Source organism: Taudactylus pleione, unplaced genomic scaffold (assembly GCF_031769625.1).
Source record: "Taudactylus pleione unplaced genomic scaffold, aTauple2 ptg000218l, whole genome shotgun sequence".
NCBI lineage: Eukaryota > Metazoa > Chordata > Amphibia > Anura > Myobatrachidae > Taudactylus > Taudactylus pleione.
In genome coordinates, this window is record NW_028284620.1 from 7186216 (window position 1) to 7202961 (window position 16746).

General features: G+C 44.9%; 1 protein-coding gene across 1 annotated transcript in view; it reads left to right on the plus strand.

Annotated features, from left to right (window-relative positions):
* PDGFRL (platelet derived growth factor receptor like) overlaps positions 1 to 16746 on the plus strand; it is a 207658-nt gene that overhangs the window by 163635 nt on the left and 27277 nt on the right. Inside the window, exon 3 of the mRNA XM_088478803.1 lies at positions 11941 to 12092. Coding sequence (XP_088334929.1) covers positions 11941 to 12092 — 152 coding nt within the window. The remainder of the gene's footprint in view (positions 1 to 11940; positions 12093 to 16746) is intronic.

Below are 16746 nucleotides of genomic sequence, written 5' to 3' on the forward strand. Positions count from 1 at the left end.
GCCGATCTTTATTAGTTGGCTCATGAGAACTACCCAAATTCCTCAAAAATCTTTGACATTTGGCTAGTTCCTTTTTGGGATCGGGGAAATCATTTATGATGGAATTTAGTTCTGCTCTTGTCCAAGGACAATGCATTACCACTTCCCTCATGACCACTACACCGTTTGCATCTGCATTTCCATTTGGAAAAGTTATAGTCCGAATGGGATGCAGACCGGCAGTGCTGCTACCTTTGACCTTGTTACCTGGCTGGGAGTTTAGTCTGCTGCTGCTACGTATGATATTAACAACTTTCTCTACGGGTGCAGAGGGGGCTAGCACTTCCCTTACTGTTACTGATGGAGATGGCGGCACCACCCGTGATTGTGGTGATGCAGCATCTATCATCTGTACAGCATGGGAAATAGCAGACATTACAATAGGCTCATCATCCACATCATGAACATTTTCTTTATGGTTGCTTAAGAGAGTGTACAAATTGCTTGTTACATTTTTATGGGTATTTTTGATAACTGTACTTGCACCTCCATCCACATAAGGTGGAGGTGAGGTGGTGTGCGTAAACTGCTGGCAATACCTTCTACAGCGCTACCTTGCTGCACGTGCGCGCCATTTTGCAGCTCACTCGTATTGCAATTTAGCGTTGCGGATGCATTCTCTGGCAATGCGCTCACAATACTAGTTTGCATCGCTTGCGCATTTTTAAGCCACGCATCCCCTTCATGCTGCCACAACTTTAAACATTCATAATATTTTACCTTTTTACCTCGAGAGCGCATCAGACTGATGTGGTCTCGGACATTATTCAATACATCTTTATCAAAACTACCAATTCTAGGAAACGATTTAACACTCTTCGCCGTCATATTAAACCATAAATCACAATACCTGGTTGCATTGGCACCGTACCTAAAATGCATAATATGCCGCGCCGACCCAAATGGCGCTTCCAACAGCAGCAAATCATTTAACATCTCTACTGTTTGCTCGGCCCTCATCCTGGGAGAACCCTAAGTTTTTCAATAAAGATTTAAATTGGTGAAAGACAGTCTGGATACTCTCACTTACCTACGGACGAAATTTCCAGATGCCCCCGCTCACCTACGGAAGAAATTTCTAGATGCCCCCGCTCACCTACGGAAGAAGTTTCTAGATGCCCCCGCTCACCTACGGAAGAAATTTCTAGATGCCCCCGCTCACCTACGGAAGAAGTTTCTAGATGCCCCCGCTCTCCTATTATCTCTCAGTTCACTATCACAAGTTTCCTAGTGTGGCTCAATACAATGCTCAAATAACCCAACCTAATTATTGAATACTGCAATCACACTGCGAGCCGGTCCCTACAACAAAGACAACATGTACACCTGCTGATGTGTATAGAACGGTAAGCTACTTACCGAGCTACTAGGCCAACTCCTGCGCCTAGTACTTAAGAGTCATACAATACCCTTAACCTTTAAGTCCCGTGTTACACCCTAAACAAATACTCACAATTACACACTCTTTTCCTGCGCAGAAAACTACACGTTAACCCAATTATTGGCAACAAATGATAATGTAAACTCAATGGCTTTGTTTAAACATGTGGCAGCACAACCAGAAGTACGTATACACTATTGTGCGACCAGTCGCATACACAATAATGCGACTACCACACAACCGTATGACAATCTTTAGCTGCGTACACAAAAGTGCGTCTTTACTGTGTGCAAAACTGCGACTCAGCCGCGTGTTGAATACTGCGGCACCCCTTTAAATGTTAGGTTCTATCAACAAAGGAAAACAAACTTTTTCCTCTCTTGTCCCTGGATTCTAGTCAGCGTCCCTGGCTCACACGAAAACGGGTAGCGATCTCTCAGCACCGAGCGGTTGCAGGTAAACCCTGCATGTGGCCACTCCATCCTTTGGTGAGATATCGGTAACCATATGTGCCGTGTGAGTGGGTAAGTGACTTCACTACGAGCCCCCAACTAACGATACTGCCTTTGAACCTCTATACAGCCATGCCTATACCTTCTGATATACCCCCCAGAAATAGATAACACAATAGAGAAGTTTGTTGCTAATACCATTGGTCCTAAAGGAGAGGGCATATGTTACAAGGCATTTAACAGGTTGGTTCAAATAGACACAGTCCAGCCTCTAACAACTGGTGGTCTCTGGTTTCCCACCTCATGCAAATCCTAACAATTGTTCATATAATGTACATTTTGTTGCTTGAAGTCTCTGCGGTCCATAAGTTGAGAATGCATGTTGCGATCTCTCCATCGATATTACCGGAATACTGTTGAGAGAGTACGCATCAGTACAATACCAAACATGGCTTACTTATCACGTATAAAACCTTAGTTACGAAATAACCTTTATTTCCTAGCAATTATAATAAATGTGCAAACTTGAATCTTATACCTTAAAGCTTATGGAACCTTGTATGTGAGTATGTAATGTGTGAGTATGTGGGGTTTGATGTAAAGACGCTAGTTAACTTGGGGCAGATGCATGTGCATGAAGCTAATATTCAGTGTTTTCATACAGGATCTTATGCATTCACTAATATGCGACTAGTTAACAGCGCAATTGTGCCTATTAATGTGTGTATGAGAAATGGTGAAAGATGCAATCGCATGATGCTAATAGTAATATCACCACATGTACTAAAGTGTGAGTTTATCTAAAATGGCGCTTGGGCGGCCATTCACAAAATGGCGTCTTGCGGCCAGTCGCAAGACAGCGTCGCTGCGATCCAATTTTAAACTGATCTTGTCTTAGCCAATAATCCAGATTCGACAGCAGATTGGGATAAACACTGTATGCCCCTATAACAGATGCGTAATTTCATTTCAATCGCCAATTGGCAAGATAGAGATTATCTACCCCTACACGGAGATGGGTAAAGTCACACAATGGTAGGAGAGGAGCACAGAGGCAAATAACGGGAGGTGGCAGAGGCACATATGTGGAGACAGCTAGGGAGAAAATTACTCATACATAATTGTACATAGAGAAACCAATACAACGGGTGAGGCAGTCAGACACAGGTTAGAGTGGACAGAGAGCTACAGACATGGAGTGAGATTACTGTACTCGCATTGGGGTCTATTCATCATCGAAGGCCATTTATGACCCGGAAGCCCCTCTGGTGTCCTTCTTCGCATGCGCAGAAGGACGCACGTGCCGCGGGGGGTGCTGGGAGGGATCCGATTGGTTCCTTCTCACAGCACTCTCCCTATAAAAGCCCATAAGCTTCTATAGGGTAACACCATCAGTAAGTCGTTACCCACTGCAACCAAGCCCCGGAGTGCATCACATTGGGGGAGATGTACTAAGCTCTGAAAAGTGATAAACTGGAGAGTGATAAACCACCAGCCACTCAGCTCCCAACTGTCATGTTACAGGCTGTGTTTGAAAAATGACAGTTGGGAGCTGATTGGCTGGTGGTTTGTCACTCCAGTTTATCACTTTCAGAGCTTAGTACATCTGGCCTGAGGCTTGGTGCATATGAGAAATGCGGTAATTTTGGGGGTTTGACTGCATTTCTACCTTTGCTTCATCCTGCCTGATATTTGAAATAGAAGCAGTTTGCAGCCCTGATCATCACCATTACCATTACTGTAACTACTGGAGACAGTGGAGGCGTAAACCTTCTGACACCAGCCTGGAAGAGGCACAGGGTACTGAAGATATACATACATGGGGCTCAGTTAATAAAGGAATCCAAGATCCTTATGGCAATTAGAGTAACTTACACCAGTGCTCTATAAAATAGATCTACTTATCTCTCAACCCTATTATAAAACATTAAAGAATGTTTAAATGCTTCACCAATACCTACACTATCTGCAGGGCCGCAACTAGGGGGGGGCTAGAGGTGCACATGCAACGGGTGCCGGAATGCAGGGGGTGAAAAAGGGCTGACCTGACTCACGGTGGCTGCAGATTGAGATAACAGCCATCCAAAAATGGCCGCCACCTAAGAGGAGACAGATGCTAGAGGTCCTTACTGGACCTCTAGTGTCTGTCTCCTCCTTGGCGGCGGCCATTTTTTTGGATGGCCATTTTCAGCAGATTCCATGCGGACTAGCCGTCCACATCGACTTTGCTGAAAACGGCCATCCAAAAATGACCGCCACCGAGGAGGAGACAGACACTAGAGGTCCTATCTGTTAGGCCAGTGCAAGTGCCAGGAGAAGATGCTGAAAGCTGCATCTTCTCCCGTGAAACCCCCTGGCAACGAGCATAACCCCCCTGGCAATGAGCATGAAACCCCCTGGCAACGAGCATGAAAGCCCAGACAAGGAGCATGAAACCCCCTGGCAACAAGCATAAACCCCATGTCAACAAGCATGTAACCCCTGGCAACGAGCATAAACCCCATAGAAATGAGCATGAAACCCCCTGGCAACTAGCATGAAACCCCCTGGCAAGGAGCATGAAACCCCCTGGAAAGGAGCATGAAACCCCCTGGAAAGGAGCATGAAACCCCATGGCAACGAGCATAAACCCCCATGGCAATGAGCATAAACCCCATGGCAACGAGCATGTAACCCCTGGCAACGAGCATAAACCCCATAGAAATGAGCATGAAACCTCCTGGCAATGAGCATGAAACCCCCTGGCAACGAGCATGAAATCCCAGACAAGGAGCATGAAACCCCCTGGCAAGGAGCATGAAACCCCCTGGCAACAAGCATAAACCCCATGGCAACGAGCATAAACCCCATGGCAATGAGCATGTAACCCCAGGCAACGAGTATAAACTCCATAGCAACAAGCATGAAACCCCCTGGCAACAAGCATGGAACCCCTGACAATGGGCAGGTCATTTTAAAGTAATTAAATTAATTATTTTATGCCTTACTGTGGGGCATAAAATGGTGTCGGGCAAATATGTAAGTGGCACTTGGGTAATAGGCATTACAGTGTGTGGCATAATGTGTAATGGGTATTATGGTATGTGGAATAATGTAAGTTAGTATACCAGGGACATTTGACTAGTGCACTGCCTTATGGAGGAGCAAGGACAAAATCCAGGTATGGGAAGGTAGGGGGCGCAAAATTGTTGCCTTGCACCGGGTGACAGATATCCTAGTTTCGGCACCGCTATCTGCATTATAGAAAGAGTTCCTTCCTATAGAAATATCTAGGGAGAAAATCAACTAAACTATCATGGAGCTTAAAAATGCCTCAGCTCCTGGTTTAGATAGATTTACCGCTAATTATTATGATGAACATTTCTGGATCCTGATGTTTTTAGAATTAGAAGTATATCCTTAGGAACTCTAAGGGGTATATTTTAAAGCATACTTGCCTACTTTTGAAAAAGCATTTCAGGGAGATTGTGAAAGCAGCACCTATGAGCGCATGTTACAGTGGGCGTGTACTGATAAATCTGAGAGGCGTGTCCTAAACCTGACTTACATCCAAATGTAAACCAGCCCAAAAGCAGTTAGTAAGATCTGTTTGTTGATGAAAACACACTAATACTTTGCAGAAATTCATAGGGATCATTGTGCCTTATAATAACCAATGCAAGGAAATGACACTAATGATCCCATTTGAATGTATATATCTCTGTTTTTTAATATAACAGCTTCATAATGGGGGTAAGGATGAAATGAGGGAGATTGCTAGACTCTTCAGGGAGACAGGGAGATTGCTACTATTTCAGGGAGTCTCCCTGACAATGAGGGAGAGTTGGCAAGTATGCTTTAAAGTGCGGTTTTTAAGTAGTGGAGATGTTGCCCATAGCAACTAATCAGATTCTAGATATTATATTCTAGTAGGTGCTAGATAAATGTTAAGTAGAATCTGATTGGTTGCTGTGGGCAACATCTCCACTTCTAAAAACCTTTAGTAAATATACCCCTAAATGTCTTAGGGCTCTATTTACTACAATCCGCATATTGAATGCAGGTTGTAGTGTGATATTATCGACTGAATTCACATTGCGAATTCAGCCAATACCACAGGAATTTACTAAAAATTGCTTGTAGGGACAGAGCTTGCGGTAAAGTTCTGTCCCTGTGAATCCCCTCCGCACACTTACACACTTATAACGGTATTTTCGCGAAAAATACAGTGACAAGTGCCAGTGCATGCGCCGACCGGCCGTCGCTAAGCCCCGCCCCTGCCATTAAGCCACGCCCCTGTGATCTCGACCACCCCTTTCCTTAATTACACTTATCTCCGGTAATCGGTGCTCCGGTGATGTCCTCCATGACTCCAGTCAGCTGATCTCCCATCCTGCACTGACCGGGTCCCAGTGCAGGATGGGAGACCAGCTGACCGGAGGGAGGACATCATTGGACACCGGAGCCCTGATCTCCGGTTCCTGGAGGTTTTTTTTACTATTTTTTTTTTTTTTTTACAGTGTATCTGGGGCCTGCTCCAGGCTCTGCTCTGCATGTTAGAGCAGAGCAGGAGTCCGGTAACTGGGGGAGACCCTGGATAACGCCACCTCCAGGTGGCGTTATTATCACAGGGCTTCCCCCAGTATTTTTTCATAATTTATTTTTAGTTACTGCCAGGCAGATCGCTTTTCCCATTACAATTATGGGAAATGCGATTTGATTACTAAAAATAAGTGATAATTAGGGGTTGAAGTCGAATTTTATGAATTCTACTCCAGTTGCCCTTTAGTAACTTTAGGTGAAACTAAAATAATGTGAAAGGGTGTGAGAACACCCTTTTTCACTTTATTTTAGTAAAAATAATGTTAATAAATAGAGCCCTTAATGTCCATCTCTAATACCCGTGGGCCTGATTAATAGCCGGACGCTATTTGTGGACGGTCGTTCAGGAAAAGGGGGTGGCTATTCAAATGAACCGTTCGCTCTTTGCGGTCTGTTGACACCTCCATGTCTGAACGAGCGAACAAAACTTGCGGTCGTTTTTTGGATAACTACACCCCCTGGCCGCTCGCATCCTACGTCATGTCCGCTATTTATTAGATTAATCGAGTACATCGACCAGCGTATGAACTGCTCGCTATTCTTGTGGTTGGTTTTTCCTACCACAATCTTGCGAGCAGTTCTGACTATAAAATAACCCAGTGACGTGGTCAATGACGCTGCTGTATTAATTATGCACACCCATAAAACGCCCGTTTTGACCTTTAAGCACGCCTGCGTTCGGATTTCCACTCTCCGTTTTCAAGCACCTTCCCCTGTTACCACCCACATACGCCTCCTCCTGTCACTCAAAATAGCAGGCATTCGCTATTTAGCGAACAAACGATTTTCGGCTGCACTGACTGGTTCGAGCATGCGTATTAAAATCCGTACGCATGCGCAGTTGGGCAAACATCGCTCGGAACGAACGAGCGGCCGCTTACGAGCGGCTCTGAATCAGGCCCTGTGTCTCTTGCTAATTAGTTCAGTAGGGTATCTAACTACAAGTTTAACACCAATAAATCTGAAGTTTTAAATCCTAATTTTACAAATTCTGAAAACTAACCATTATGGTGTGAGGCTGTTTTTCAGTATACGGTACTGGCATACTTTATATCCTTCAAGAAAGGATGAATGGAAAAATGTACCGAGACATTCTTGATAAAAATCTACCAGGATGCTGAAGATAAAATGAGGGTGGACATTTCAGCAAGTCAATGATCCCAAACACACAGCCAAGGACACTCTCAATTGGTTTCAGAGAAAGAAAATAAAGCTGCTAGAATGGTCCAGTCAATCACCTGACTTGAATCCAATTGCAAATCTACGGTTAGAACTAAAGATCAGAGGGCCTAATTCAGACCCGCTCGCGAGCGCCGAGCGCTTGCAAGCGGGTCGATGTTGGCCCAGTGCGCATGCGCACGACGGAGGCGGCTCCGTCGTGCGCATGCGCGAGACCCGGATAGCGACGGGCAAGCCGTCGATCTGGGTCTCGCTACAAAGGGGGCGTGCTGTCGATGGTGAGTGACAGCACGCCCCCATTTGGTGGGCGTTCCCATGGGAATGCCTACCGTCTAGGGCCGGCCACACTGACATCGCAAGTGATGTCAGTGGGAGTGCTCTCGGCTCTGATAGAGCCAAAAGCACTCCAGGGCTTGCAGCATCGAGATCCTACCACAAGGGTCTCGTCGCAAGCCCGATGGTCGCGATGGTCTTGACCATCGCGACCATCTTCCTGGCCGCTCGCTATAGCTGTGGGTCACATCTATATGAGCGGCCAGGAGGCCGCTCTAAAAATGAAGAAGGATGGCCCTGATTCAGAGCGAGCGCTCTGTCAGAGCGTCCGGCTCTGAATCAGGGCCAGAGTTCATAGAAGAGGCCCATGGAACCTTTAAGATTTGAAGACTGTTTGTGTGGAAGACTGCGCCAAGATCACACCAGAGCAATGCATGCGACTAGTTTCTCCAGGGCCGTAACTAGGGTGGTGCGACCAGTGCCATGGCACAGGGCACCACATGGCAGGATGGCAAGGGGAGCTGTTTGGGCCTTTCAAGTTTCCTGCTTATTATCATTCTCACTTGTAGCTTCAACTTCTTTTATCCCCAGCATCTCCTGGCTGCCCCTATCTCTTCCCTGGCCCTTCCCCATGAGGCCATGGCCCTTTTTCAGGTGCACTATCTTATGTCCCTACTTAAAATGGCAGGGGGGGTCCAATGCTCTCTCTGGCACAGGGCACCAAAAAGTCTAGTTACGGCTCTGAGTTTCTCCATACAGGAGGCGTCTTGAAGCTATCATTACCAACAAAGGCTTTTGTACAATGTATTAAATAAATTTCAGTAAGCGTGTTCAATACTCTTTCCCTGTGTCATTTCACATTATTACACCTAACTTAATTTATGGACATCTATGGTTTGATTTCTTTGCATGTGTGGATTACATGGGTTGTTGCTGACATTTGGTGAAAATGTAATTACAATAGTCCCATTACAAATATATTATTTACTGAGAAAAATGTTGATGTGTTTAATACTTATTTTACCCACTGTATTTCTCTTCCGTATGCCTATGATTGAAAGTTGAGTAATCATTCCTAGTTATTTTTCTCACTGACTGATGAGTTTACATCTGTCTTAAGCAAAATACATCTTATTGTGCAATGATTACTGTAAATGCTAACTACCATATGTGTTAATGGTTCATTGGTTTCCATACCTCCCCTCCTATTATTATATGTATGACAAAAAATTGTCAGGGCCAGTGTAAAGGCTCATACACACTAGACGATGTGTGTGATGAGCGATATTGGACGCGGTGGGCCCAGCGGGGGTGCCAACATCAGCAAGTGTATACACAATTGCCGATGTTGGCCACAACAAACAATGCAGAGGGGGGAGCAAGCCATGCTGCATTCGGCAACACAGCATCATTAACGATATTCCCAGATTGAGCTGCATGTTCACCCGATTGGGGATATCGTTAATGACCCGCGGGAGCATGCATCGTTGATTATTCCCTGCATACACACTGGACGATAACAATATCGTTATCGTCCATAAATATCGTCTAGTGTGTATGTGGAATAACTCTTTAGACTGCATGAGATCAATTTAACTGTAAGTGAGGAAGTAGGCAGGTTTATTTTTTAGAATATGCATACAAAGGGCCAATGGCTTATCTCTAGTGGGTGCAAGGTGTGTGGTGCACACGTGCCCCTGGGCACGGGGGGCCCACGCACCGCATATCCTGCACCCATATAAATATACTTACCACTCCGCCGGCCCCATGCTGGCTGCAAAAATCCCTGGGAAAATGCACATGGGCCCATTCCTCTCTTATACCGCCTCTGCAAAGGGCTCAATCCAATTATTTGCACGTTTGCAAAAGTGAGTTTGTTTGATGAAACTCACATACATCGCTCGAATATGCGGACCTGAGAAATATGAGATCCACTTAGAAGTGTGTGACTTTGCTGCAAAATGTAACCTGGGGGTATATTTACTAAAGTGAGAGTTTCTAGAAATGGAGATGTTGCCCATAGCAACCAATCAGATTCAAACTCTCACTTTAGTAAATATAGCCCCTGGAAGAACTGCAAGAAAAAATGGGAAACCATCTTGGACAACAAAAAAGTGATACCTGAGATAATAGGAACATATAGAAGGCTGTTAGTGGCTATAAAGACAGTATTGGAGATTTTTAAACAATGCTAAATGGCTGATTTTTTTACTTTCTATTGATGGTGGAAAATGATAGCAAGCAAGTGTTTTTACCCAAATGAAAGTCTTTCCAACATTGTGTATAGTCATTTTTCAGTTTTTTTTTTTTTTTTTTTAATACAAGTTTGTAAATACTTTTACCTCTCATCTGCTAGTACAAAAATCCTTCTCCCAGCGATACAACACCTCCAAATACATGTCCATGGCATTAAACCCAATTACACATCTTTATTGGCCAAATGATGCTATAAAATATGCTATAAAGAATTATGCTCCAAGTGCATCATCAGTCATTGGGAGGGATGTACCAGAGGTTCTGCACTCTGGACCTCATTCAGAGTCGGTCGTTGAGGCCGCTCGGTCGTAAGGGAAAAGGGGCTGGATATGCAAATGAAGCGCTCGCAAGTTGCGTCGTTAAGATGGGATCGTTAGCTGGACGAGCGAGGGGAGGAGTGGCCGTAAGACTAAAAAGACGCTCCCTTCTCGTTCGCAATACACGTCATCTCCGGGCATATAAGGATTAATCGAGACCATCGGGAACCATCGGAGCTGGTCGTAGAGCTTAAGGTTGACCATACCCTCTCTTAAGCACTACGATCTAATCAGTGTAAAAACCTCCCATGTCACATGTGCCATGACACTACTTAGTTAATTATGCACTCCCATAAAACGCCGTTTGCATAGTCAGGCACACCTGCGTTCGGATCTCCACTCCCCCGTTCACAAGCACCTTCCCCTGTTACCACCCACAAACGGCTCATCCTGTCACTCAAACTAACGACCTGGCCAAGTTGAAGGAGAGAGAAATTTCCAATCGCAACAGCTAGTTTGCGCATACGCATTGCGAAACTTACGCATGCGCTGTTTTCGAACATCGCTGGGTACGACCGACTCTGAATGAGGTTCTCTGTCCCTAAATTTTTACTTCCAAATAAAGATTTGCCCTACCGTTTCACCCTCTTAGGGGATGGCGCACAAAAAAAGGCAAATTTCCTCTGTAAAATAAATGTGAGTTTGGATTTGGATTGTAAATGGAATTCACAGTGTGAGTTTGCCTTAAGGATGGCTCGCAGGACCCTAACTGGATTAAGCACAGAGTATTGAATTGGGGCTAAAACCACATAAGAAGTAGCTGCAGTAATATTTGTTCATCTGGAAAGTGGGTAGCCTATGTGCTGATATCCAACATCAGCTTATACCCGCTACAAAATGCTCTGCTTCCAGAGATCGCCAATTTATTTTTCTATCGGAGCACTTTGGCTGGGTGAAATTGTTAATTTAAAAACACCTTCATCGCCAATTAATTAATTCAACCCAGGTAACTGCAATAGGAACATAACCAAGACGGTTGGTACAGAGCGGTTTCTTGGGTCTATTTACTAAGCAGTGTTAGGAGAAGTGAAAAAGTGAAGAGTTAAAAGTGATAAGGTGCCAGCCAATCAGCTCCTAACTGCCATCTCACAGGCTGTGTGAAAAATGACAGTTGGGAGCCGATTGGCTGGCACCTTATCACTTTTCACTTCTCCTAACACTGCTTAGTAAATAGACCTCTCAGTCATCTAGTGAGCATGAGCGTGTAGAGATCCTGCTGCGCAATTCACTTTGCTACAAACCCCCCAAAGCTTGTGCCATATCTTTTTATTGATATATAAACATATGCACTCCTCAGGCTAGTCTTTTATTCTAATCACTACAATTGTATAAGGTAAGTACACAAAATGATGGTATAGTTTAAATGTAGAAAACATGTAAACATTAGAGATCATTGTAGAGGTTACAGGAAGGGATCGTACTATGAGACTGAACAGTGTACTGTGCTTTGTTTCCTCTTTAGCACTAAACAACTTGACAGATATGGGCAGCTGATCCTGATTAACTCCTCAGCCGCAGACACCGGGGAGTTTAGCTGCTGGGCCCAGCTCTGTGACAATGGCGGTTGCAGAAAGGATGAATCTAAGACTGGATCCACGTACATTTTCTTCACAGGTAACAAATGACCTCAGCTCAGTTTATCTCAGTTGGCGAGAGATGAATACATATCACATGCCGGTTACTATAGTGTGCACCTTCCTTTACACCTGTAGGCAAAAAATGGCATTTTATTCCGTGGGACAAGATTATTTCAAGAGTACAAGGTGCTGCGGACAAATGTCAGGAGCTTATGGACACATATTACATGGGAATGGTGACTAGGGGCAGTGGTGTCACTAGGGGGGTGTAGGCCAAGGGGGTGACACCAAAATAGCAGAGCCACTCTGCTATTTTGGTGTCACCGAGTGGTGAGCACCGGTGATGGATGACGCACACCATCCACTACACACACCCCTATGGCCGGACCGCTGGGCAAGCCCCCAGAGTGATGTGACCACTGCCCCAAAACTGCACAGAACATGGGGCGTGAACTCTATCACAGGGTTCATAGTGCCACACCGAGTGTCACCGCACCTGGTGACGCCACTGACTATGGGTGACATCTCTGTAACGTAAGGGTAGTATAAAAATACAAAAAAACTATAATGATATGGAAAAGGGTAGGTGTCTTTAATGACAGAGGTAACTTGGATCAGGGTGTGGCAATAAAACTAGAACAAGTATTAATTGGTAGAGGTTCTGGTAGGTTAGGGTGGCCAAAATCATATGTTTGCATTGGGCCCACCACTTGCTAGTTGCGTACGGCTGTGAATCCCTCCTACTTGCTCATAATTGCGTATGTTCATGAGCAGGGATAAAAGTTGCTAAATCTTTCTGCAAAACGCAGTTGAGCGCAACACTGAGTCAGCCTTTTTATCATTAGACCTAAACTCCACTTTTTATAGATTGACAATAGCTCCCGCATGCTTGAGAATCATGTTATGTACTGGTCTGGTAACATGAAAGACCCACTAAACTGAATAAAGGATTTGGCCAGCTCTGATTTACACCATAAACTCTGAGCAGAGAAAGGTAATTCTGTGCATTCAGAGAAGTCTGTCAGTTGTTGCCATCTGATTAAAAATTATAGCTTGTGTTTGGTAAAGCTCATGTTCCAGAAAGATAAGGGTTATATGGAAGACACAACAAAGCTCCCCTTTGTACTTCTGTACTACACAGAAACCATATATTCAGATCAGACAGATCAGAGCAGTCGCTGTTAGTAGAATAATCATTAGTAAAATCAGATTAGCTGCTGCCAGATGCATTTAGTTATTAATATTGACTTTTCTGCTAGTTTGACATTTTTCCTACTGAACACAATTGTTATATATTTACACTATGTAGCCAAAAGTATGTGAACACCCAAACATCACACCCATATGTGCTTGCTGAACATCTCATTCAAAATCCATGGGCATCAGGGACGTACAGTCATGATAGCCAGAGCCTCCCCTGTTATCCTCCTGAGATTTGATATAAAAATGATTAGAATAATACAAATAAGAAATTAAGGGGTCTATTTACTAAGCAGTGTTACTTAGGAGAAGTGAAAAGTATAGAGTGAAAAGTGATAAGGTGCCAGCCAATCAGCTCCTCACTGCCATCTCTGTGTTTGAAAAATGACAGTTGGGAGCTGATTGGCTTATCACTTTTCACTCTTCACTTCTCCTAACACTGCTTAGTAAATAGACCCCTTAGAACTTATAAACATCTTCTTTGCTTATTGTAATCATTTTTATAGTTAACACTCACCAGCTTTGTGGAGCTCCCTGGGACAGCAGGGAGATGAGAGATGAGGCAGCAACAGCTCAGCCTCGCTTCTGTATAGTCAGACACTGCTTGCAGAGTTGTGGACGGCGCCACACCACAGGCAGTAAGCTGCAAAGAAAGACAGCTAATAGAGGTATGCCTCTGAGTATGGGGGACATTCTTTGATCACTGATGGACACCTTGGATGTGTTATGTGTCCAGGAAGCGCACTGCAGTGTTTAGAGATCGGAGCTCAGTCAGCACTCAGCAGCAAGAGAAAACACTGTGATGCAGGTAGGAGAATCAATGGACCCTGAGGAGCCTATTCAACCGATGATTAAGTATTGATCTCGCTGCGAAGGATACTTAAGTATCCAACTCGCAGCGGGGGAAACTTGACACCGGAGCAATTCATCATTGCTCCGGAGCGGGGACAGCTGCTCCGATAAGCAGCTGTCCTCTTGGTTAGTATCGCAGCTAAAGAAGTAGCTGTGTTACTTACCTCCTCCCCATCGTCCTGGCTACACATGCGCAAAGCCACTGGGGAGGTAGTGAGGAGGCGGTGGAGGGATCTGCTCGGATCCCTCTTCGCATCCCCGGAACTTCTTCCCATAGTAAAGAGCAGGGATCCGAGAACAAGCAATATCTGAAGATGGTGCTTGTTCTCGGCAGCAAACTGCAAGTTTACGGAGTTTGCTGAATATCAAATTGTCCATTTGGGCCCCCTGATGATGAATATCCTGGTAACTAAAATATGCGGAAACTAGTGTAGTGAGGGGAGAGTTACAGTAGGAGTAGGGGGTGAGACAGGCTCCCAGCACTCAGGACCTCATTCAGAGTCGGTCGTTGCGGCCGTACGGTCGTAAGGGAAAAGGGGCCGGATATGCAAATGATGCACTCGCAAGTTGAGTCCTTAAGATCGGATCGTTAGCTGGCCGACCAAGGGGAGGATGCGGCTGTAAGACAAAAAATACGCCCCCTTCTCGTACGCTTTACACGTCATCTCCGGCCCTATAAGGATTAATCGAGACCATCGGTAACCATCGGAGCTGGTCGTAGAGATTAAGGTTGACCATACCCTCTCTTAAGCACTACGATCAGGTCAGTGTACAAACCACCCATGTCACATGTGCCATGACACTACTTTGTTAATTATGCATTCCCATAAAACGCCGTTCGCATAATTAGGCACGCCTGCGTTCGGATCTCCACTCCCCCGTTTTCAAGCACCTTCCCCTGTTACCACCCACAAACGCCTCATTCTGTCACTCAAACTACCGACCTGGCTGTGTTCAAGGACAGAGAAATTTCTGTTCGTAGCAGCTAGTTTGCGCACGCACATTGCGAACGTTACGCATGCGCAGTTTAGCGATCAGTGGCGTACGTCCGTGCGGCCGCAACGACGACTCTGAATGAGGTCCTCAGACCCATCTCCATGTGTGCCTCCCCAGCCATTGATCTCACTGTATGTCACTGATGGGCATTAAAATGAGGTTGGTCCCCCATTTCCCCCAACAGCATCCATTCTTCTGGGAAGGTTTACCAGTACATTTTGGCACATGGCTGCTGCGATTTACATACATTCAGCCACAAGTGACGGATTTTACCTAGGGGCTGCGGAACTGCAGATGCAACCCCCGGTGAGCTCCTGTCTGGCACACTGCACTTGGCCCCAGCACGTGGCTCCGCCCATGGATCCCGTCTGTGCCCCCATGAGTCCACTCAGGCAGAGAGCAGGAGACAGAGATGACTCAGGAGAGGCTTCCAATTGGAAGCTCTTCCCGCTCATCATCTCACACAGGGATGGTAGTTTCAGTGAGAGGAAACTCCTCCCCATGGGACTGCCAGTTCAAAATGTGATTAGCAGTAGTGATGGCCATCGGTGGTATCATCGATGGTGATATAGCAAGTGGCCATCAACGGTTACCAACTATGCAATGGATGACCATCGATGGTTTCACCAACCGATGGTCATCCCTGTTCTTTGACTGAAGCCCACACTGTGCTAATTGCTGCTCATAATGTGCTAACAGTGACTGCAGCCTGTGCAGCCCTAGTAGCTATTTCATTGCAGCTGGGCATGAGCAAACCGTAACTGACTCAATATTCACTATTATATCAAATAAGACACATAAGATAGAATTATCAACTTTACTGTTATAAATACATTGATTTCTTTTTTTTTTATAACAGCGGCTTAGTGTAATAAAATAATGTCTCTTACTAATGTTATAGGATACATTTTCTACTTGTCGCTGACAGGTGTAAAATTAATCCTAAATCTTTAGTAAGGAAAATTATTTTAAAACACAGCCACAATGTATTTATAACAGTACAATTGGTAATTAAAGGTATCTGATGTGGCTTATTTTATATAATAGTGAACATATAGTGAACCCTGAACTATGCTATCCAGATTGCACACAAACACATTGGGCCTGATGCCGAGTTACATGCAATGCTGATCTTCGCACAAATGGTTGATTTTTGTTAACTGTACATCCGTCTAAGTCACTAAAAAGTCGCTCTGTGCATTGCGTCCCACAGTGTGTGCACAGAACTGCAGTTATGATTGAGACACATAGTCTCAGAAATATACTAGATATATATTGGGGGTTTCCTGTGTTAGCTAGTCAGACGTACAGAGATGCACTGTCTTATGGGCGTGTTATGTATGCCATAGCTTAAGGCAGAGCTTCCTAAATGCAGTCCTCCAGACACCCTAACAGTCCAGGTTTTAAAGATATCCATACTTGACTACAAGTGACTTAGGCCCTCATTCAGAGCCGTTCGCTATTTGCGTTCGTTCAAAAACAAGGGGTGGCTAGGCAAATGATCCGTTCGCACATTGCAGTCTGTTCACACCTCTAAGTCTGAACGAGCGAGCAAAACATACGCTCTTTTATTTCTTAAAAACGCCCCCTGGCCGCTCGCACCATACGTCATGTCCGCTATTTATTAGATTAATCGAGTACAT